Source organism: Parus major, chromosome 18 (genome assembly GCF_001522545.3).
Source record: "Parus major isolate Abel chromosome 18, Parus_major1.1, whole genome shotgun sequence".
NCBI lineage: Eukaryota > Metazoa > Chordata > Aves > Passeriformes > Paridae > Parus > Parus major.
The window spans coordinates 2,289,251-2,312,809 of record NC_031786.1 but is presented as its reverse complement, the minus strand read 5'-3'; the positions used below and the strand labels follow the sequence as shown (position 1 = coordinate 2,312,809).

Sequence of the window (23,559 nt, the reverse complement as noted above, 5' to 3'; positions counted from 1 at the left end):
GTGCATGTAAGTGCTTGTGCATGACATGTGGGGTTGGAAATGAGTTTTACTTAAGTGTGAGGAAATCAAGGTTGGGGTTTGCTCAGCCTTTTATCTTTTAATGTGTTAAATCTCGTTTATTGCATACACAATTCTCATTTTCCAGGCATGATTTGATGTGTTAAGGTACGAAAGGGAGAGGGGCAAAAAGGCACTGGATGACCCCTGAACTCCCTTCCACCCCAAACCATGCTGGGATTCTTTCATTCTCTGCCTGTGGATGACATTTCTGTTCCTATATCTTTTTTCTCTGACAATTTTTTTTCCTTTAACAGACACAAACTCTCAAATTTTAACTCATGTCTTCCTTGAGCCACTTGGCACACACAGCCTCTGTGCCTTTGGGCTGGCACAGCAGCTCAGAAATCCTGCTGAACAGTTTCTAATGCAAAAATCAAAGCCTGGGGTTTGATTTCATTTCTTTCATTTCTTTGGTTACCGATGTGCTCAAAGCCTTCGTTTGGAAACACCGCTCTGCCCATTGGAAATCTGAGAGTGTAGGAGAAGTCATCCTTAAAAACAACACCAATAGTTTCCTCCTCAGAAACTGCTTTTTCTTCCATTTTCTCCTCATTTTCCATCTCTTCTATTATTACACCTGCCGTTAGAATAGATAAATAATATTAATTTAAATGAATAAATAAACCCAGCAAGGCTGACACTCTGATTATTCAGGCAACGACAAAAATGGGCATCACCACCATTTGATCCCTCAAAAATCACATGGGACAAACACTCTTGTCCCTCCCCTACCACGAGGGCGGGTCAGGTCCACATCAGACCCTGCAGGAAGATGGATTTAAGAGCTTTTACCCCTCAGTGGCGAGCTGGTGGCCACTTTAGCCATTATTGTCCTGGTGGTGTTGGTTGCAGGGGTGAACATGAGCGTCACCCCCGAGGCGTTGAAGGCTGGATCGTCCAGGCGCCCCAGGAATTTGTAGGGGAACTCCTGGGTGGGGTAGTTCATGATCAGACTGGCCGAGTCGTGCAGGATGTAGAGGAAAACCAGCGATGCCACCCATTCCTGGAGGGAAGGAAGGAAATGCAGAGGTGAGGGGCAGCCTGGGGAATTGCTGGGGTGGGGATGATGCTTTAGGATTGAGTTTTTCTATTTCTCAGACCAGCACTGCTTTATTGTGGAACTCCAAACCCCACAGCCTGTCAGCTGCTGCTCTCCCCTTTTATTCAGGCACAACAATTCCTCTCCAGGCCTGGGAATGGAGGACACCTCACTGCCTCAGGCCTGGAGAGATGGAAACAGTGAATTTGGGGGGAAACTTGGGGTAAATGGCTTCATTACCCAAAGCTGTAATTGGAGGATGAACCCCTGCCATGTAAATGGGCCAAACTTATAAAAGTGTGAACAACTCGTGGCCACCATCCAGCCCCTGGAGGCTTCTGACTGCCCAAGCTGCACCTACTGAAGGCCTTCAATAAAAACCCACTTTTATCCTCCTAATCTTGTCCAGCCTCTCTTTTAGGAGCCACCCCAAGGCACCAGGGAGGCTCCTCCAGGGCTCTTCTAACCCAGCTCCGACCCCACTGCCCCATCCAGCTCCTCCGGCCTTTCCCCCGTGCTCCAGGGAGAGCTGGGCCACAGGTGTGATGGTTTTAAGATCTGAGTGAGGTTTCAGATGGAAAACATGTTTTCTTAGTCCCAGAGCCAGCGAGGTCTGTGGGTAATTTGACACTGCAGCCATGAATTGGACATTGTGTTCCTCTGGACAGGGCAGGAGCAGCAAGCTAAAGGGAGCAGCCAGCTTTGTCACGAGGCAGATTTGTAGTGTCCCAGGAAGAAGGAACTGCTGACATTTCCCAGGGAGCCACAGCTGAGCCTTCTCACATCCCCTCACACAAAAACAATGCACCATGAAAATTCTTTGTAGTAGAAATGCTGATTTCCCTTCGGAAAAACTTGCCTGAAAACTTTTTGACTTCATCCTCCACACCAGAAGAATATTTTTCCACAGGAGAGCACAGGTTTGCTGCAATATTTGTGAGGCCTTCTTGGATACCCCCTGCATTTTTCCAGCTGAGAAAGAAAATTATATAATTTAGAATAAAACAGATCACTCATCCTTCCTCATCCAGGTTCATCTTTCCTTATCCAGACTCATCCTTCTTCATCCAGGTTCATCCTTCCTCATCCAGACTCATCCTTCCTCACCCACACTAATCCTTCCTCATCCAAATTCATCTTTCCTCATCCAGGTTCATCCTTCCTCACCCAGATCCATCCTTCCTCATGCAGATCCATCCTTCCTCATCCAGATCCATCCTTCCTCACCCAAATTCATCCTTCCTCATTCAGACTCATCCTTCCTCACCCAGATCCATCCTTCCTCATCCAAATTCATCCTTCCTCACCCAGATCCATCCTTCCTCACCCAGGTTCATCCTTCCTCATCCCAAAGAGGCTTTGTGGAACGAGACAACTGCTCACTTTCCTCGTTTCAGTGCAGAAAGTGAATTTGTGTCTGGCCTCAGACACGTGGTTTGTTGGCAAACGGCTGCTCACGTGCTCTGGGTCCTGAACCAGACCCCAAATCACGTTACAAACGCTGGGGAGATGCTAAAAATAACCCAAAACAGAGGCTGCCACTGCCAGCCTTCAGCAGGCTGGTAGGAAACCAGATTGTTCTGTTTTCACCCAGATATTAAGGAACTTTAATGCAGTTGGAGCAGGGCAGGATTAGAACACCCATGTGCTCCTTAATATCCTGCTAAACACCCAGCAGGGAGTATTTCTTTGGGATGTTTATTTCAGCTCCAGCTTTAATCCCGTGGCCAAGCAGCAAGAGCAGGAGCAAGTTCAGAGCGATGGGTTTCACCCTGGGAGCAGGGCAGGGAACCTCCCAAAGCGTTCCTGGGCTTTAATCCTTTCAAATGGCTGGAACCTCAAATCAAAGCAACCTCAGAGTGCTCCATTCCCCTTGGACAGCACTTCCTGATTTCACAGATTGGGCAGCTGGAGTTAATAAAGGGTTCCACTGCTCTGTTCCCTTCACTGCTGCTTTTTGGGAGAATTAAATGTTTGTGTACTGCGGGGGCAAGGGATCCAGGATCCCAGTTCAGCTTCTGTGTTATCACAGGGCTTATGTATTCTATTTTATCTCCTGGTGCTCTGCTTGCCCTGCCCAAGCTTCCTCCCACACTTCCTCCCTGCTGCACTGAAGGTTAAAGGTAAACAGGAAGGGATTTCTAGGAAGTGTCACTTTAATTTTCATTTTTTTCCCCTCAGGTCTGGATTTCAGTCATGAACTGAAAGCAGTGGCTCAGCCCAGGATGCTGGGGCAGTAAACAAAGTGTGGTGGTATTTGGATAACAAGGAAAACATGATGGTCTTTAAAAGATGCACGGAATCTCTACAGTCACAACAAACAGTTTTAAAATGATGGAGCAAACCTAAAACTTTTTAGAAAACTTTAACAAAGTTTCTATCAATTTTAATTTACTTTTTGCCTGTGGAGCAAGGAGCAACCACCACTGGGAGCCAAATATGAAGCCAGGAATTCAAACAAGTGATGCTGCCTACAAAGGCTTATCTTTCAATCAGGTACCTAATAAATATTACCTATTATTAACTTCAAATTAGATATCTAATTAATCTATTAAATAATTACCAAAAAGGTTAAAAATATAGCCAAGAGAGAACCCTCTGCAAGGCCTGAGGCTCAAAACTTAAGATGCAGAAGGCAAAATAAACACATCAGAAACTGGTGGCAATGATGTTTGGGAAACTTTAATCTCCTTAAGAGCATCACTTGTAAAGCTGGATGTCCCCTGGGGCTCATTAAGTACATCCAAACTTCCTGCTCTCCAGGAACTCACTGCCAGGGTGTTGCAAGAACTTTTCCTGGCTCCTGCGTGCAGCTCTGCTCTACCAAAACTCATCCAGGAAGGCACATCCCATACAATCCCTTTATTTACTGTCTCTGGGAATTCTGCTCTTCACACCATGTTCCTTTATAAATTCAACTTAGGTTTGTTTGAAGATGATCTGCCCCTTGCAGGGGGGTGGGACTGGGTGATTTTTAATGTTCCCTTCCAACCCAAAGCACTCCTGGAGTTTCTGATTTCAGTTCCTAAAATCAAGCTGCTCTTCAGGAGCTCTGGCAGGAGCCTCTCGGTGCTGGCTTCAAAGGGAGAAATCCACACTGCATCTCACACTTCCCAGAGGCTTTTCCAGAGGCAGGGATTCATCCCTGCACGTGGAGAGTGCAGAGGTGCTCTTTCCATCCCCTCCTGTTTGCCAGTTCTCGCAGTTTTTTGTGCTTGCATCTGACAAATCCCAGACAGATTTGCACTGACTCCGCTCCAACACAGACTGGAACAGGTTATTTCCTACTCTCAGCTTGAAAATAACAACTCTAAGCCTGCCCTTCATCAAAGCTGAGCACTTCAGCTGATGCAGAGAAGTGAAATTTGGGGGTTTTGCATTTTTAGAGGCCTTTAGTGACAGCAAGGCAGGAGGAGGAGAGCAAAGGGAGGGGTCATCCCCCAGTGCTCAACCTGCAGCTCTTCACCTGCAGCCATGGGGAGAACCAAAATCCACACACACCCAGAAAAAGCTGAATATTCCTCCTCCTTTTCCTCCAAAATATTTTGTTGTGAACTCACAGTCCACCAGAAAACAGAGCTGGAAGGTGCAGCCTTTATGCATTCAGCATCATAAAGCATTAATTAGGAAAAGACTGATCATCCCCTGGTGAAAACTCAACCCCTGCATGAAACTGCCCCGGGGAGAATTTTTCCACCTCTACTTTTAAATTAATTTTCCCTTGGAAAAAAAGGAGAAACCTCTACTTTGAAATTAATTTTCCCTTGGAAAAAAAGGAGAAACCTCTACTTTGAAATTAATTTTCCCTTGGAAAAAAGGAGAAACCTCTACTTTGAAATTAATTCTCCCTTGGAAAAAAGGAGAAATACGTGACTCCTTACCTGCTGGTGTGTTTTCCATGGGGAAGGGTCTCCTCCAGCTCTGAGGTGTCCGGGCTCCTGGTCCCTTTTCAGCCCCAGGGAGGCTCAGCTCGGTGGCCCAGCCCGGTGGCCATGCCCCTCTCCAGCCTGACGTCACCCGGGCAAACCCTCCCAAAACTTCTGCAGCGATGACCCAACGTTGGAACAACACCTACAACCGGCTGGCCCCGAGCCTGGGGATGTTTACACCACGCTCTGCAGGACTGAACTCAACTCCTGCAGATGTTCCCAGCAGGCAGCAGAGCTGGGGTGGCCTGGGATGGGGTGAACTTTCACTCCTGAGAGGTGGCAAAGCCACTTTGTCCCTGTCCCAGCTTCTCCAGAGGGAAAACTCTGCTGCCTCGTCCCCATCGTGGCCAGAGCCTGACTCAGCTCCTTCCTCTGTGAGACAAATCCTGCATCCCAGCACCAACGGGATTTTAGCTCTTGTTTAGTTCTTTCTCCTTTCCCCTTCGTTTTGAGCGTTTTTTTCCCCAATTTCCACTCCTTTTTAATTGCTTTTCCAGCAGCTGCCGCACAGCTGGAAGCAGGATGGAGCGTGTTGGGCGTTTCAAAACAAAACATCTTTCCAGTGGATCCTCATTCAAAACAGGGAGGTGAGGCAATCAGACAAGCCAGGGAATCCAAACGAGCTGGAAGGGCGCAGGGCCACAGGAAAATTCAACCAGTTTAAATGAATTTGACCGTCCCAGAACTTCCCCAGCTTGAGGATTGTGCCTGGGGTTTGCAGAGCTGCCTCAAACCACAAGGGCTGGCTGGTTGTTGCTTAACAAAAGGCCAGGGCTCTGCTGCAGCTGCTGATTTACTCATTTTCAAGGCATGAGCTCATTTAGGAGAGGAGCAGAAGCATTTTCCGGCATCCCTTCGCGTTGGGCAACAGGGGAACAATGGGGAAGGCTCCTCGTGACAGCAAAAGGCCCATCTGAGGTGCACTTCACCAAAAAACAGTGATTTTCTGACCAAAAGCTGCACCTCAGTGTGGGACTCAGCCCTGCCCTGACTGCACATTAGCTACAGAAAAGGATTTTTCACTGAAAAATGACACCTGCTCCAAGCACTCCTTGGGTCCTGCTCCGGGCCTGCTGCTGAGGTGGGACCCCCAACCCCTCAGGCCTTCACTGCGAGCACAGAGCACCTCAAAATATCAAAATATCATTCATGAAATCCCCCAAGCAGATGCTCCACAGGATTTCTGAGCAGGACACTCAGGACCAGGCTTTGTATCTGCCAGGAGGAGGAGAGGGGCTGGGATGGGAGCCAGAGCCTTCCAGGGGGACATGCCAAGCGAAGGGAAAAGGAACAGAGAGAGCTCCAGGAAGCCCTTATCAAAGAGAAATTCAGCATGTTAAATCAGGGACTTTCTGGACATCTCTTAAAAGAAGCATTATAAGGGAATGAATTAATTTTACAGCTTAAAAAAAAATAAAAATGCATGGCACACTGCCCTTCCACACCATCAGAAACAAACGAGGATGAACTGCTGGGAACTGTCACCAAGCTCAGATTAAACTTCTTTGGGGTTATTTTCCTTTCCACTGAGGAGCACAGGGAGCACAAACAAACCCCTTTTATTTTGCTGCAGCCTTCAGTGAGCCATGAGGCTGGAGGTGACCAGCTCCTCCTGTTCCTCAGCAGGGTGTGTGCCCTCCATCCCTGCATTGCACCTTCCACATCCCACTTTCAGCCCAACCTGCCCCCATTTCACTGCCCCTCAGCCCAGAGACAGCACCCAACACAGAGAATTCACCTTGGCCACAGCTCCAGGCACAAAAATTAATTGTTTATTTTTTACTGGGGTTGTTTTTGCAGTGGCTGGAGGCAATTCAGCCCTGCAGATGGACGATGTGCTGTGGGGTCACTGCTAGCCCAAAGCTGGGCTCGATGGATCCGGCTGTAAAACGCCACCCCGAGTGTTGCAAAATTCCCCCAAAATTCAGTTTAAAATATGTAAATACTGCAGCCTGAGAGCCCTGGCCATGCCAAGAGCCAGGGGCCCCCACGCTCTGCCTGAGCCCAACCACCTGAAACCCTGGGGCACCCCAAAATCAGCCCAGGCTTTGAAAACCATCCCCATTTCCAGCACAGCAAAACACCCAAGGAGCCAAGAGTTTAATAACCCAATCCATCTTTATTTTGGAAGTACTTCTTGCTGGGAAAGGAAAATGCTCACCTTTCCAAGTACAGCCAAGTGGTGGAGGAAAGGCAAGTGTGTAAAACGAGCTGCACGTGGTGCAGCAGCAGGAGGAGCGTCACAAAGGTGTCACCCTTGGGCCTGACACCTTCTGCTCCTGCTGCCAGAGCTCTGGCTGCTGGCTGTGCAATAAATCTCACTTGCTAAACACAGATACTCTTAAATAAGGACTTGGGAACGTAAATGAAACCAGACACTTTAAATTCTCCACAGGAAAATACAACCTTGTAACAACACTGAGTGAACGCGCTTTCCGAGCTTCGGATACGACTCACAACAACCCTGCAGCTCCAAACATCTCCCTGGGAATGGTGACCCAAAATGGGTGGATTTACCCCAAATCCCCCCCAAATCCAGTTTATCTCTGGGAGCACAGCTTGTTGGATGGATGGGATTTGGAATGTCACTGCTAAGAGCTGAACAAAGGGGCTCCAAGCCGCAGGAATAAAGCTCTGCTGTTCCCAGGGCACTCCCTGCTTTCATTTTTCCCTGGGTTTGTCCCTGTTTTGGCAATTCCAGACATTTTAGGATGCTTTGAAACGCTTGTGATATGAGGACAGTGATGTTTTGGGGTGGAATTTTACCTCACTTTGACACACGATGCCACCAAGCCAAAAAAGATCCCGCCCTAACAGGGAATTAATTTAACGAGCCAAATTCTTTGTCCTTTCTGTAGCTGCACAAAAACAAGTGCCACCACCCACTGGGCTCCTCCAAGATAAACAACAGCACCAAACTGAGCTAATCCGGCTCCTAATCCAAAATTTTCACACCTGAAACGTGAGGAAATATGGAAATATCCGAAACAGACAGCACAGAACTATTTTACAGACTATTAACTCCAAGTGAAAGAATAAATTCAAGGCAGACACCAAGGCTGCTCACAGCTCACACAATTCCCTAAATCCACGTGACAAGGATGTGCTGGATTGATGGGAAGGTGACACTTGGCTGAAACACCATTGGCAAAAAGAGACCAAAGAAATGTGGGATTTGGGAAAAATGCACTCAACTTGTACACACCTGCATGGGAAAGTGCCAAGAGAATTCTAAATCCCAAATTGCTCCAAATAAAGGCAAAAACTCAGGGTTCCCAGCCAGCAGCAGGGCTGGGGCTAAATAAATAAAACACCTGAATTTGGGGTTTTTTTTCTTTCGTGACAGGGAAGTTTCACCCCTGTCAGGCTGTGCTGGAGCTGAAGTTTGATTTCATCCTGTCCTTTTCATCCCTCATTTCCAGGGCTGTGCCTCCCTGGGGAAGCAAATGGGATGTCCAGAGCTTTCTCGTAGGGCTTGGGCTCCAGTTTTAACTGCAAACCCAAAACCTGCATTTCTGTGGGTACAAAAGAGGAAGTGAAATTCTGCTTAAGGAGTTCCCATCTCCCTATGTAAGAAACCAGTGGAAACATTTTGGCTGAACACACTGATAAACCATTATCAGACATATCAAACATTATTGCCTGATGATTACAAACAGCTGGGACACACAGCTCCAACTTTAACCTTTTTTTTTTTTTGAGTTTTCTCAAGAAAAACAAAGGTCTTTTCTAACCTTAAAGTGAAGATACGTAAATGACTTATGAAGCCAATGTCTCAACAGAAACACATCTCTGCATCTGCTCACTGCAGAGCAAAATGAACCAGGAGCAATCTTATATTTCACCTTATAAAACTAAAAATGCGATGTTTGTGTAGAAAAAACCAAAAAAATAATACATTTTCAACATACATCTGTCATATCTCAGGCTAAAGAACCACAAATTCTACTCTTAGTGCTTCTGTGCAAACCAAAGGCACCTTTCTGATGGATGAGGCTGTGAGTTGGGAGTGTTTAATTTGGGGTTTTACAAAAAAGAGGTGATGAGTGGCCAGCCCTGTGTCACTGACTGCAACCACAACAAGGAGGGGCTGGGCAACACTGCAGCTCATGGCAGGGAAATGCAAACATCAGTGTGTGAGAGCAGCTGGCAGGACACTGTCCCAGGCAGGGGACAGCTCTGACACATCTCTCCAGACCCCACAGCCCTGGCTGTGTCCTTTTAACCGAGCAGGGGAAGGAGCAGGTCCCCTCTGGCCACCCCCTGTGTCCCCCAGCACGCAGGACAAGCCCCATGGCACCCACAGCTGCGGGGAGAGGACTGGGAGTGCCAACAGTGCTGTGTTTGGTCTGAAAATGAACTTTCTCAGGTTTTCTGAGCAGAGCTGGCTCAGGTCCCTCCTGGCAGCAGCACAGCCCCTCTGCAGTGGGTTCCCCCCTCTCCAAAGCAGAAGCAGGGATGGCTGGGCTGGTGGAGGAGCAGGGCTGGGTGTGCAGGAGGGCAGCAGAGCCCGGCCAAGGGCACGGCCAGAGCCTGCAGCCCTGGGGCAGGACACTCCAGCAGCCGCTGGCTCTGCTCAGACACAGGATTCCCCTAAGGACAGCCCGGCCCAGCAGAGCCAAGGGAAGGCAGCTGGCAGCTCCTGCAGCAGCCACTGAGCCCAGGAGACGCCAGGCTGCCGTGGCAGTGCCCTCCTGCCCAACACAAACCGGGGGTGGCCAGGGGAGGAGGGATTGGGGTCAGCCAGAGGAGCAGGGTGATGCTCACCGCCCCTGCAGCCTTATTGCCAAGGCCAGGATGGTGGGACACGCTCAGGGCTTCCCAAGCCAGCTGTCCTCGCCCACCCCAGCTCCAGGAGCAGCCACAGCAGCACGAGGAGCTCAGAAAATGACTCGGTCCTCCTGCGTCCTCTCCCACCACAGGCTGCTGTTCAGGGTGCCAAAGCTGCTGTCCTCCTCCTCCTGCTCCTTAGCCAGCTCCACAAACACCTGGAAAACATGGAAAAGACCCCCTGCTCCTTGTAGGAACTTCCTTGGTCACAAATACAACCCATGCTAAAATCCTCACCAGTATTCAGTGTATTGCTTCATCTCTGAGTAAGACATTTCTAGTGTTTTGAGGTTTTTCTCCTTATTCCTACCCTCCCACCTCTTTTCTTCAAGAGCACAATGAAAAGGAAGTTCAACACTAAGGGACATTAATTGTCAGCAGTAATTAATCCACAATAAGCAATTATAAGTCTCAGCTTCACCCTCCTTCCAGCTACAAACAGCAAATGCCTGTTCTTGGAATAAATCAGAGCAGCTTTTCCTCTAATTACATTCACACATAATATTTAACATTACAACAGTAACACATCTGCTTTCTTCCAGTCACTGCAGTTGGCATCTTTATTTTTAGAGGGGAAAGCAGGAATAAAGAGGAGTTGGAGAGCTGGCAGATGTGATTCACTTTGCAAAAAGGGAATTAGGTTCCCAAAAATGCCCCAACAGGCATCAGCAAAGCTGCCCCAGTGGCCTGAGAGCAGAGCCTGGGGGATGAGCTGCCTGCACAGGAATCATGGAATGTTTTGGGCTGGAAGGGAGCACAAATCCCATCCAATTCCTGCCATGGCAGGGACACCTTCCCCTGTCCCAGGCTGCTCCAAGCCCCATCCAGCCTGGCCTTGGGCACTGCCAGGGATCCAGGGGCAGCCAAAGCTGCTCTGGGAATTCCATCCCAGCCTCTCCCCACCCTCCCAGGGAGGAATTCCTTCCCAACATCCCGTCTATCCCTGCCCTCTGACACCTTCACCTGGCAGGGTTTACAGTCACAAAACAGAATTTAACACACCTGTTCCAGTGTTGCTTGAGAAAAGCTGTAATCCTCGATGTTGAAGGCGTGTTTTACTGAAAGAATCAGTAAGAGCAGATTTAGGGACACTTTACTTACTCTTGATCTCACAAGAAATGGGGTTGAGGACAACATCAATTAAAGAAAATTAAATTAATTGAATTTGGAACAGAAATGGAGGTGTGGCATCATTTGGCAGGACTGTCAGTTATGGGAGACAAAAGGATTTGAGTGTGTGATGTTTGACAAGTGCTTCATTACCTTCCTCCAGCTTGGAAAAAGAATGTGAAAGCGACTGTACATCTTCTTTAGGAATTTTATACGCCAAGATAGAAGCAAAGCTGGAACAAAGAAGGAAAACAAAGTCAGCTTCAAGCAAAATCACTCAAAGAAAAAATATTAATACCCCACAGAATGGATTTTAACTCCTTTTCTGAAGGACACTGCAGGCATTTTGACAGTCAGGATCACACAGGAGAAGGGGAATGACGCAGCTCCAGGTGCATCAGCTGAGACCCCCTGAGACTGTTGTGAGTTCCTGCTCTTCCACTCAGATTCAAACATTTCTATTCTGCTTACTCATGGCAGATTTTCTCCCTGGAACTCCCAGAGTCCTGAGGTTTTGGGTTTCAGCTGAGCTGGGAGGTGTCAGCATCTCCTGGGAGCTGGTTCCTGCACAGGGAGCTGCTCTGCCCTGCACCCCCTGCTGCTGGACAGGGACCTGCCCTCCCTCCCTCCCATCTCCCAGCTTTGGGGAAGGATCACACCCACGATTCCCCAGGGATCACACAGCTCTGGATGCCTGCAGTGCCCTTTGTGGTGTCTCTGCAGTCACAGAGCCCGAGCCCAGGGCACAAACTCAGAGCTGCTGGTGGAACAGCAGCCAGCCCACCCTCAAACCCAGAGCCCCAGAGACCTCAGGCACTTCCAGGTAGGGGCAGTGAGTCAGAGACTTGGATTTCAGCCCTTTCCTGGGGGCCCTGACCCAGGAGGAAGCTGTCAGGCAACAGCTATGCAGAAATGCAGTTTTGCTTCCTCCGTGCCAAACATCTGCGTGGGCTCCCGGCCCCCGCCCTGGCAGCCCGGGCTCTGCTGCCTTCCAGATCCCTTCCCTTTTTTCATTCTTCATTTTTCTGTTTTAAATATTTGCATTCCCTCCCCAGTGCCAAGGAGCTGCTGTGAAATCAGAGGGTTTTAGTGCCATCAGTATTTTCTGGGCACCTGTCAAACCTCACCTGTCCTGGCGGCTGGCGTTGGGGAAGATGTGCAGAATCTGGCTCTGCAGATACTCCACCTGCTGCACATCTGCTGTTTCCCTTAGCTTCATTTCCAAGAGGTACCCTCTGCCAAACTTGCTCTTCAGGTGTTGGACAGTGCCTATACACCTACAAATTACAGACAGCAAACACAAGGTGGACTGAAGGAACAGCCCGATCCTTTTTGCTGCTGGGGATTAATTTCGCTCCAAACTGAAGGTAACAAATGGATCTGTATTTTCAGAGAAATGAAGCCCTGCCCCAGGGGGGATCTGGGGCTACCTGAGCTGCCCTGACACCAGGATGGCCACACGGTCACAGACAGCATCTGCCTCCTCCATGTAGTGCGTGGTCAGGATTGCTGCTCTCTCCTTGTTTTTAAAGGCTGCTCGGATCGCCCGCCTGCAAAACACAACCCAAAACATCCCCCAACAGCAGCACTTGGCAGGGAACAGCAGCCCCAGCCTCAGCAGGAAAGGAGGCTGGGCTGGACCCTCTATTTATGGATTAATGCTACTCCCACAGCAACAATTAACACCTGAATTTCCTAAAGACAGCTCGAATCTGTCTATTCCTTATATTATTTTAAGGATTTCTTTCAGCTTTCAAGCCTGCAATTCTGTTCTGGGAGAGGACACAGCTGCACTGCACCTGGGCTGACCCTCCCCTTCTTGTGAGACCCCAGCTGCAGTCCTGTGTCCAGCTCTGGGGCTCCCAGCACAGGAAGGCCACGGGGATGCTCCAAGAGCTGCAGCACTTCTGCTCTGGATACAGGCTGAGTGTTGGGGGGTTCAATCCAAAGAGAAGCTCTGGGGAGAGCTCAGAGCCCCTTCCAGTGCTTAAAGGGGCTCCAGGAGAGCTGGAGAGGGACTGGGGACAAGGGCTGGAGGGACAGGACACAGGGAATGGCTCCCAGTGCCAGAGGGCAGGGTGAGCTGGCATGGTGAGCAGAAATTATTCTGCTTTAGTGCAAGATCCCCCTGCCCAGGCAAGAACTGGACAATCTTCATGGTCCCTTCCAAGTGGGTTATTCCCTGTCTGTGGCTGTCCCTGGTGCCAGCAGGGAGGCCCCAGCCCAGGCTGATCCCTGCACTCACCACATGTGCTGCTTGGCTTTGGGGTCCATCCCGGTGGAGGGCTCGTCCAGCAGCGTCACCCGCGGGTTGCCCAGCATGCTGAGGGCAAAGCAGAGCTGGGGGGAAGCCAGAGGGGCAGGGTGAGGATGGGGAGGGTGCTGGGGACCCCCAGAGTGACCCCAGAGCCCCCCATACCTTGCGTTTCAGCCCCATTCCCAACTTTTTCGTCGTCTTCTGCAGGTGGTCCTTTAAATCCAGCACGCTGGCGATGCTGGGGAGGGAAGGAGCAGGTGGGAAAGGCTGGGAGGGGGATGGCTTGGCTTCCCCCTCACCAGAGAATGCAAAACTGTCCCTTTTGAGGAGCTCAGTGACAAATATTTGTGTATCAAGCATAAAAACAGCAGAGCAAAAAGCAGAATTGGAGCTTCCATAAAGAACCACCTGTCCTGGAGGAGCCTTGGTGACAGCACAGAAACAGCTCCAAGCTCAGGGCTCCTTGCAGCTTCTACAAAGATGACTGTTAGTGTTTTATAACCTTTAAAAAATAACTTTAAAGAAGATGTATCAAAATTTAAAAATCCCAAGTGAATTTTGTGTGGATGAACCTTCATCTCCTCACCTACAAATTCACAATGGCGGAATTTCAACTGAGCTTAAAGCCAGACTTAAATGGAAACAAAAACTGCATTGGGAAAGGTGAGAATGGGGAAAAAAACCCACAAAAAAGAAAAGCTAAAGAGCAAGAAGTCTGAAGATTACAAAAAGCCAAGGCAGCTTCAGTAAAACCAGAGAGATTTCTGTCATGAACCACTCACCGCTTGACGACCTCTTTAACATCAGACTGGCTCATGCCTTTGATAGCACCATAAATCTCAAAGTGCTCCTGCAGGGTGATGTCTGGCCACAGAGGGTTGGTTTGAGGACAGTACCCCACGAATTTCACCGAGTCATCCTCACTGCTCAGCCCCAGGGAGTCATCTCCCATCAGAACCTGTGAGGAAAATTCCCAGACCTTATTCCAGAATATTCAAATATTTCCAATTTATATTCGAATTTCCAAACTCCTCTGGCATGGTTTTAGCAAAATGCCCTCAGGAGTTCTTGCAATAACACCAATAAAATTGAAATGTGGGTTGATTTGTGGTGAAGCATGGAACATACCTGCCCACTGGTTGGCTCAATCTCTCCAACAAGCATATTAATTAATGTGCTTTTCCCAGCTCCATTGGGTCCCAACAAACCCAGGATTTCTCCTACAAAAGGACAACACAAACATTGCCCATGAGATCAGAGAAATTCTTCCAAGAATCTTTTTTTTTTACAAATAAAACAGCTCAACAGCAAGCAGCTGAACTCCAACCTTTCTTCACGCAGAGGGAAACATGTTTGGTTGCCACTTTCTTTATTTTTCTCCCCAGAAGAAATTCCTTCCTTTCATCAAACTCTTTGTGCAGGCTGCTGACCAGGATTGCTGGCATCTGGCAGAGGGGAGAGGCTGCAGATCCCTGGGAGCAGCTCTGGGAGGCTGCAGAGGTGAGGTTTGGGCAGGGCAAGGTTTTACCTCCTCGCTCCTGGGGCTGCTCAGGATCTCTTTGACTCGCAGCCTCTCCGCCTTCACGTCCTCGTCCTCGTTCTCCTCGTGAGGGACATCTGGGAACTTCCAGGGCTTGGTTTTGCTGAAACATTTTCTGAAAGGGAGGAAAAAGAGCATGGGGTCTCTGCTCAGCTCCCAGCTGGGGGTGGCTCAGGGCTTTGGTGCCCAAAGGTGTTTGCAGGCTCCTGCAGCTCAGCCCAGAGCTCAGGGGATGTCAGCTCCCTGCATCCCTGGCTGTGCAGTGGGAATGTTCCTGTTCCTGGGCACACAGACACTGCAATCATTGCTGGCTGTGCAGTGGGAATGGCAGTCCCCTGCTTCTCACACAGGGAATGTCCTGTAGAATTCCTGATTTTGCAGTGATGTGACTTGAAAGGAAACAAACCCCCCACTTCTGCACCTCAGTGACAATTTCAGGTGGGATATAACGAAAGGTGTTTTATTTCTTCCACTGCACACCCCAGCTGAACCACCAGCAGTGCCTTCAAAACCAATTTCTTTGGACAATGTCTTGGGGAAAAACCCATTCAAGAGACCCACCTGAAGAAGGGATCTTCTCTCACCGTCCTCCCTCCGTTCTTCAGCTCGAAGCAGCGCAGCAGGAACAGCCACACCACACACTGCAGATAGGGCTGGGGCAGACAAAAACCACCCTGGTCACAGCCAGGCTGGGGACCCTGGGGGTGACCCCACCACGGGAAACTCCAGCTCTGCACCACCATGCAAGGGCTGGTGTTGCCAGAGATATTAAATATATCATTAAATGCTGCTCAGCAGGTCTGAGGATGCACAACCAAAGTGGGTTTAGATTTAAAAGCAATTATTTTGGGTTTTTTTGTGCAGAGAAGGGACTGTCCCTGCTCCAAAGCTCTTGCTCCACCAGCAGGGATTCCCATAATAATCAGAATTAATAGTGGCAGTGTTTATCAGGCCACAGGGGCAGCAGGTGCTGAGCTGGTGGGCACAGCAGCTTTCCTGACTCTGCTTGTGCTGCAGGCTCAGCATCAGAGCAAAACTCCAGTGACAAAGGTGATGGACAGCAGGGATCCCAGCAGGAACCACAGTTCCCTACAGCAAACTGGGAATTTTTCCTATTTATAAAAACAGAATGCAATGCTCACAGCCAGAACTGCCACCAGCAGCCGGTCCCAGGGGTCGTGGTATCCCCCACTCTCACTCTTGCCTTTCCAAGAGACCTGGGAATTCAGGGAAAAACGGGGTCAGGTAGAGAATCACCTGCCAGAGGTGATTTCAGCTCAGTCCCTCGGGCTGAGGTGCTCAAGCACTCCCTGAGCTCTCCAGAACAAATCAAACAGCTCCATCCAAGCCCTGGGGCTGCTCCTGCTTTCAATCCACCCACTCCCAACCAATGTCCCATCCTGGGGCTGGCTCACTGAGGAACACGTGGTTGCCTTGGAAATCACAGAATCATGGAATGCTTTGGCTTGGAAGAGACCTCAAAGCCCATCTCACTCCATCCCCTGCTGCTCCAAGCCCTGTCCAGCCTGGCCTTGGACACTTCCAGGGATCCAGGGGAATTTCTTCTCAAATCAGGAATTTCTCCCCAAAATCCAATCTAACCCTGCTCTCTGTCGGCTTGGAGCCATTCCCCCTTGTCCTGTCACTCCACTCCTTGTTAAAAGCCCCTCTCCATCTTTCTGGCAGGCTCCCTCCACTTAGAGAAAGGAATTTTCATGGAAAACTTGCTGCTTTCCCCATTTTAAAACCAAAACACTTCGCTTAGTAGGAAAAAGGTGATTATTTTTTTTTTCCCCAAGCAGTTGTTACTCTTCAGGTGTTAAGTGGTTAAAGAGGACACACTGAAGACACCCACCCAACCCCAGCCATCTCCAAGAGCTCTGGAAAGGATCCCTGGAGTCCCCCCTTACCTTTATAAAACAAATCAGGCAGCCAATAAGGGGATAAATAGGAATGAAGATGGAGAAGACATAATGCAGGACCGTGGTTACCAGGTAATGGTCCAGGAAAAAGGACACCTCAGTGACAACTGTGCAGAGCAGGGCTGTCTGTACCACAGAAAAGGGGGAAAAAAAGTCCATTTTCATTCACTTCAGACTCTCTAAGCATAAGTTAATTAATTTAAAGTACTTTTTTTGAAGCTTTTATTGCTCAGGATATGCCAGTGAGGGAGATATTGGTAAAAGTTTCCCATTTCCTGCGCATTAGGGACACACAGCTCAACAAAATAAATGTTTTTTTTTTGCTGTGGCTTTGAAGATCAGCAATCTTCCCACTTATCCCAGCTGCAGGCCAAGCCACTCACCACTGAAAATATAAATGACCAAAATTCCTTCGTGTTCTGGACTTTTCTGAAGGTGAAGGAGACCACGTAGGTGAAGAGCACGACTGAGGGGACGTAACCAACCAGGCAAAAAATCTGCAGAGACAGGAAAGGGCTCTCAGGAAAGCTGCAGCAGGAATTCCTCTGCATAAAGATCAGCTGGAATTACCTCAGTGTGACACACAACTCTGGATACATCTTTGTCACTTTATTTGATGTATTATGCCTTGGTGCATAGAGAATATATTATTAAAGACACAAATTAAAGAATGTGTGGAGAGGCAAAAACTCTCCCCACCTTCAGTTTCCTTTAAACTCTTTCCCATTGTTTTTTTTTATTTTTTTTTTTGTAACACAGGCTCCCATAAATGCTGACTTCGAGGTTCTGGCAAATACTGAGAATTCCACCATAGCATCTCTGTAGAAATTCAAACAAGGGTAGAAAACCAGCCCTGCAGGCACATCCCAAACCTGATTAACTCTGGAAAAGCAGCTGGGAAAAGCTGAATCCTCTCAATTCCAGGCAGTATCACAGGGAAGCCTGCTCTGAATATCAAAGATGTGAAGTCTTGTGTTCTCCTCTGTTTAATCCCACCTGCAGCTCGCTGCAGAGAGGGGCTCTGCTCAAAGTGCCCTTGCTGGAGCAGCCTGAGCAATTGTCCATCACAGCACAGAGCACAGAGCTGAGACAGCAGGAGGAAAGCAGCACTTCCTTGGAAAACCCTGCCGGATTAAGAATCAGCAAGGCTGGAAAAGAGCTTTGAGGTGTGAGCCCAGTCTGTGACCAAGCCAGCACAGCACCAAGGGCTGCACCTTGAACAGGGACAGAGACTCCAGCACCTCCCTGGGCAGCCCCTTCCAGTCCCAGCCACCCTTTCTGTGAAGAAATTCTTCCTGTGTCCAACCCAAACCTCCCCTGGCGCTGCTTTCATTTCATTTTATTCCAGTCCTGAATGAAACTCCCAACTCTGAGCCATCCTCCCCATGAAAAATATTCTGTCTTTGTGCCAGCAGCGTTTTCCCTGCATCTCCATGGGGAAAATTCAGCTGAATGAAGAAAGGAAAAGGTGTGGAGAGAACAAGGTGGCCCTGCTCTCAGCCCAGCCCAGACTCACCACAGCCAGGAACTTGCCCACGTAGAAATAAACGCCGTAGTGGAAGGCGAAGAGGCTGCCGATCATCAGGATGAGGATGAAGAAGAACAGAGGCAGATCCACCACAGCCTGGCCAGTCCAGTAAGCTGAGGGGTAGAGCCCTGCAATCTTCAGCTGGGTGTAAGCCTTGATCTGCAGCAGGGGAGGAGAACACAGCGTTAATCACAGGGAAATTAAAATTAACCTTATGTGAATCCACCCTGTCTTGGGCCCTCACTGCCAAAAGCTTTGCACAGAAAAGCTTTTCCCAAATCTGCCCCACCCCAGTGCCACCCATGGCATTGTTTTAAACCCCTCTTCAGTTCTTCCCCCAAATCCCAGGATTTTTAGCTCCCTGTGCATCTCTGCACGGACACCTGGCCGTTACCTTGTGGTTTTCTGCATTGTCCATGGCAAAGTAGGGTGGCATCCCAGTGATGATGATCCCCAGCAACACGGCTTCAAAATAGATCTCCAGCCTGAAAATCGTGTCTGGGAGATCCTGGGATAGAGATCAGGTTTGTTCAATGCCAGAATGTGACCAAAAAAATTGCTACATTGGTTGGAACACGGCTGTGAATGATAAAATATGAAGTTTGTGCTTGTCAAGATCACCTGCAGCAGGAAGGAAAACAGCTGTGGAAGTTTTGGGAGTATTTATATGAGGGATAAATGGTAACTAAAGAACTTTCAGAGTGTTTGTCTCCTGCAGCAGGTCCCCCCCAGCTCTGCACAGCCCAAGAACTGCAGGCAACCTCCAGCAAACTCGCAGTGAGTTAATTCACAGCATCACAAAATGCTCTGGGCTGGAAAGAACCAGAGAGATCATCTCATCCCAACTCCTTCCACTGGACTGGGCTGCTCCAAGCCCCACCCAGCCTTTAATTCCTGACTCAGCATCATCCTCTTTCCAAGCCCCTTTTTCCTCCCCTTCCACAGCCAAAATGCCAGCACCTTTCCCATCCTCCCAAACCCTGCAGACAGCCCCAAGCAGCTCTCCCCTTGCTTTGTGGGGTTCTTCTGCACTCCCCCTCCCAGCCAGGGCTGCTCTGCCCTCTCCCCAGTGTTCCAGGGTGAGTTTTTGGGAGCTGCTCACCTGAATCAAGGGGTTGCTCCAGATCTGGATGCTCTCAGTCACGTTCAGACTGCGCAGGAGGAGGTTGCTGACAATATTCATCAAAACTGGCAGGGAGTGCACCATGGTGCTGTTGAATACGATGTGGAAAACATATTTCTAGGAAGAAAAATATGTGCTGTGTTAATCCTTCTGCCCTGAGAGGGCTCTCCTTAATTAAACCTGAACGCTGGGATAAATCTTTGCATAATCAAGTGCTTTGCAGCTGCTCAGGGTGCTTGTCACAACCAGGAAATTCAGGGAAACAGTCCTGAGAGGAAACTCTTGGGAATAAACTCCCAGCATGTTTCAGGGAGCAGTGGCAAATGGCACTCCAGGCAATTTTACAGTCTGGGAAACAAAACACAAGAGGATGGGATGATCCTGCAAATGGATTTAAAACCAGAGAGGCAAAGGTGAGCAGGAGCTGGGGGCTGCACTGTCACACTGCAGTGTCAGGGAATGGAAATGGGAACAAGAGCCAGGGCAGGAACATTGCAAAGCAGGATCCCAAAGTTCAGATCTTCCTGCTGCTGTGAACACGTACAAGCCCAAGAAACTGATTTTTCTTTCCACATGAGAGCACCATGGAATTATACTTCTGTCAAACTGTAATTCAGCCAGTGCAAATAATAAAAAAAAAAATCATAATTCCTCTGTCAGGTGGAACATTTCTCCTGACTCTCTGTGTCCTTGTGGGGAAGAAAAGGGGACAAAAGTTTGATTGGCTTACTGTAATTATAATTATGAAAGAACATTTATTTTGCTAATATTCCCACCCTGCCCTCTTTGCAGCCTCTTGTACAAGCAATATTATATGATATTATTTGATCCCCTGACTCCAGAGCTGCTTTTCAGGTAAGAATTTCACAATCCAGCCCCAGCAGCTGCTCCCTGTGTGTGCCTTACCTGCCTGGACTCCAGGGCAAACACGTTGAGAGCTGCACTGTGAGGTGCCACGGAGACATAATCACTGTCATTGAACATCTCCCAGAGGATGTTCATGCTCCCCAGGGAGTGCACAATGTCACTGATGTCCGACTCTGGGGGCAGAAAACAACGTTTTAAGCTGGAAAAGATCTTCAGGATCATCAAATTCAGTCAGTCCCCACCCCTAAGCCATGTCCCTGACACATTTCCCTTTTAAATCCCTCCTTATCACCAGCCTGGAGGATTTTAAACAGAACTATCAATGCACAGCTCAGTAATTCTGCTGGTTTCTACTGCCTGGGTTACTGCTGGGCCCTTCTAAAACATCCTCAGTTGAAACAAAAAGGAAATTTCCCCAGATCTTTTACAGCAGCATTTTAATGTTGATTTATCTCAATGTTCCTGGGCACTTCTTTCACCTGAATCATTTTCTGACACAGCAAGAACAAGGCCATGAGATGGGAGCAGGATCTCCAAACCAAACCCCATGGCACAGACAGTTCTGCCACCCCTGGGTATTTGAACTCTTCCCCTGGGTTGATTCCAAGGAAAAAATTCATTCCCAACCCCAAAGACTGGGAGAAGGAGAGAACTGGAGACAGAACCTGTGGAGTTCTGCAGCAGCAGCCGGCTCCTGTACTTGTGGGAGTTCTCTCCAGGCTTCAGCAAGTACAAATCTGGGGAGAGTTTGATGGCAGCTACAGCATTTTTGATGATGTGGTGTATGAAAAACAACAAAATCTGAACTACAAGGAAAATGAGGAAAAGCAACAACCTGAAAGAAATAAAAGTTTGGGGTTTATTACAACTCAGGCAAAGCCAACCCAGTTTTATGTGCATGCTATTAAAAAAAACCCATCTCCCTCACCCCCCAAAAAACCATTTATTAACAGAAATTACAGCTTGTTATTTTTCTGATGTCACTCTGAAAAATGAAGGGAAAAAGGAAGGACAGGGTGTGCTGTCTCTCATTCAGACAGGTTTTGGGACTCCCACACCAAGGAGAAGCCCCAGTACTCACATCACTCTGACACATTTGTTCTCCCGTTTCAGGCTGAGGAAATGCACTTTGGCTATGGTGGAGACCTGCTTCTTCCACAGGGCTGAGCTGCTCATGGCTGGTGCCCTGGGCTCAGACAGCATCAGCAGGCTCTGCTCCATGTCATCCAGGGACTTGGTGTCCAGCTCGTCCTGCGCTTGCTGGGAGTGGAACACGCTGTAATCTGCAACAGGGCACAGAAAACCCCAGGGAAATGATGCTCTGACAGAGCTGGGGGTGCAAATGGGACAGGAGGGGGAGCCAGGGGCCAGAGAATCCTTGTTATCCTTGTTGTGGGAGTCACCTCACCCATCCCATCCCCAATTCCAATCCCATCCCCATATCAATCCAAACCCATCCCATCCCCAATCCCAATCCCATCCCATCCCATTCCATTCCATTCCATTCCATCCCCATATCAATCCCATCCCATCCCCAATCCCAATCCCATCCCATTCCATTCCATTCCATTCCATTCCATCCCCATATCAATCCCATCCCATCCCCAATCCCAATCCCATCCCATCCCCATATCAATCCAAACCCATCCCATCCCATCCCCAATCCCAATCCCATCCCATTCCATTCCATTCCATTCCATCCCCATATCAATCCCATCCCATCCCCAATCCCAATCCCATCCCATCCCCATATCAATCCAAATCCATCCTATCCCAAATCCCATTCCCATCCCATTCCATTCCATCCCCATATCAATCCCATCCCATCCCCATCTCAATCCCACCCCATCCCATCCCTTCCCCATCTCAATCCCATCCCCAATCCATCCCATCCCCAATCCCAATCCCATCCCATCTCAATCCCATCCCCATCCCATCCCATCCCATCCCCAATCCATTCCAATCCCAATCCCAATCCCTCAATTTAACCCCAAGCTCAGTGACACTGATCCAGCCCAACCACACCCATGGCAGATAATGAAAGCTGAGACAGAAGGAATAAAGGAGCATTTCCCTGGAAAATCCTGGTGTTTTAAATCACAGAATGAATCAACGAGGCTGGAAAAGACCTTTGAGATCATTGAGCAAGGGCCACCTTCATTCCTGAAACACCTCCAGGGACAGACTCCAGCCCCTCCCTGGGCAGCCCCATCCAGTCCAAACCACCCCTGGGACTCGATGATTCAAAATTCTGCCACCAAAAGCCACAGATTTGCCCCATTTCCATCCCCTTGGCCTGTGTGTGCACCTGTATCACCCAGCACCTGCACATCCAGCTGCTAAACCCCCTTAAACCCTCACAGAAACTGTGCAGCAGGGCACACAGCCTATAGTACATCTGTTTACTCCTGCTAGTAATTCTGGATCACACAGAGAGCTCTAGAACAACTAAAACAGCTCACACCCTTCCAAAGTGACAGCCAAAAAACAACTGACTCATTCTGGAGTAATATTAAGCAGTCCCAACTTTTCATTTGGACTGAAAGTTAAATTAAAGTGAGACAAGCTGAGCTGCTTCAGCCCCAAGTGCAGCTACTAAAGGCTGAGAATTAATTTTATCCTGCACATTTATAATTTCTTGAAAGCAAACTCCATTAGGAAAATAAAGGACATTTTAAAAGGCAAGTGAACTGTGAAGCCAAGCAGTGTCTGGGTGAAAAATTGATCAAGTGAAAAGCTCTTCCCCTGGATGCTCCCAGAATCACTCCCCACACAATCCACTGCCTTCTCCTGGTCTCCATGTGGAATATTCCAGCAGCCTGGAATGCTGTGAGGCCCAAAGGACCCCCAGAGGCTGGGGCAGCACCCTGGGAGGGACGTTCCTCTCGTTCCCTCCTTCTGGCAGTGCCAACTCCAGCGAGCTGACACCAAAGCAAAGCCAAGGGAGCAGCTCTGGTCCTTCCCACCTGCTTGGTCAATCTCTGCCTCCACCTCCAGCTTCAGGTAAACGTCCTCCAGCGTGGTCATGGACACGCCATAGGTGATGACCCCCAGGTGGGAATGGGTGTCCAGGTCAGAGAACAAACCTGGGGACACAAACTCTGCTCCAGCACCTGCAGGAACACTCCAGGCACATCACACACATCCCCAACCCCTCCTGCTGGCTGGGGAAAAGAAAATTAAAGTAATAAAATAATGAAAATAATGAAAATAATATAAATAATATAAATAATATAAATAATATAATATAATATATTATAATATGATATGATATGATATGATATGATATAATATAATATAATATAATATAATATAATATAATGTAATATAATATAATATAATATAATATAATAT

General features: G+C 48.6%; 2 protein-coding genes across 3 annotated transcripts in view; both read right to left on the bottom strand.

Annotated features, from left to right (window-relative positions):
• LOC107212637 (ATP-binding cassette sub-family A member 9-like) overlaps positions 1-5,087 on the bottom strand; it is a 28,362-nt gene extending 23,275 nt beyond the window's left edge. The window contains exons 1-4 of one of the 2 annotated variants that reach the window (XM_015646141.3): positions 4,981-5,087; positions 1,959-2,071; positions 853-1,063; positions 479-637 (exon numbers count right to left, since the gene is read on the bottom strand). In XM_015646141.3, the coding sequence (XP_015501627.1) occupies positions 479-637; positions 853-1,063; positions 1,959-2,071; positions 4,981-4,999 (502 nt within the window). In that variant the 5' untranslated portion in view covers positions 5,000-5,087. Of the gene's footprint in view, positions 1-478; positions 638-852; positions 1,064-1,958; positions 2,072-2,426; positions 2,495-4,980 lie in introns of those variants that run through there. The other variant, XM_015646142.2, reaches the window with a different exon arrangement.
• A 2,040-nt stretch (positions 5,088-7,127) lies between these two features.
• Positions 7,128-23,559, bottom strand: part of ABCA5 (ATP binding cassette subfamily A member 5) — a 36,125-nt gene continuing 19,693 nt past the window's right edge. Inside the window, exons 20-41 of the mRNA XM_015645983.2 lie at positions 23,172-23,291; positions 21,287-21,488; positions 20,871-21,040; positions 20,245-20,378; positions 19,318-19,455; positions 18,610-18,723; positions 18,204-18,374; positions 17,071-17,184; positions 16,676-16,813; positions 15,908-15,982; positions 15,327-15,418; positions 14,754-14,880; positions 14,553-14,670; positions 14,354-14,445; positions 14,008-14,183; positions 13,388-13,463; positions 13,214-13,308; positions 12,399-12,518; positions 12,096-12,245; positions 11,122-11,201; positions 10,861-10,916; positions 7,128-10,016 (exon numbers count right to left, since the gene is read on the bottom strand). Of these exons, the coding sequence (XP_015501469.1) occupies positions 9,909-10,016; positions 10,861-10,916; positions 11,122-11,201; positions 12,096-12,245; positions 12,399-12,518; positions 13,214-13,308; positions 13,388-13,463; positions 14,008-14,183; positions 14,354-14,445; positions 14,553-14,670; positions 14,754-14,880; positions 15,327-15,418; positions 15,908-15,982; positions 16,676-16,813; positions 17,071-17,184; positions 18,204-18,374; positions 18,610-18,723; positions 19,318-19,455; positions 20,245-20,378; positions 20,871-21,040; positions 21,287-21,488; positions 23,172-23,291 (2,666 nt within the window). The 3' untranslated portion in view covers positions 7,128-9,908. The remainder of the gene's footprint in view (positions 10,017-10,860; positions 10,917-11,121; positions 11,202-12,095; positions 12,246-12,398; positions 12,519-13,213; positions 13,309-13,387; positions 13,464-14,007; positions 14,184-14,353; positions 14,446-14,552; positions 14,671-14,753; positions 14,881-15,326; positions 15,419-15,907; positions 15,983-16,675; positions 16,814-17,070; positions 17,185-18,203; positions 18,375-18,609; positions 18,724-19,317; positions 19,456-20,244; positions 20,379-20,870; positions 21,041-21,286; positions 21,489-23,171; positions 23,292-23,559) is intronic.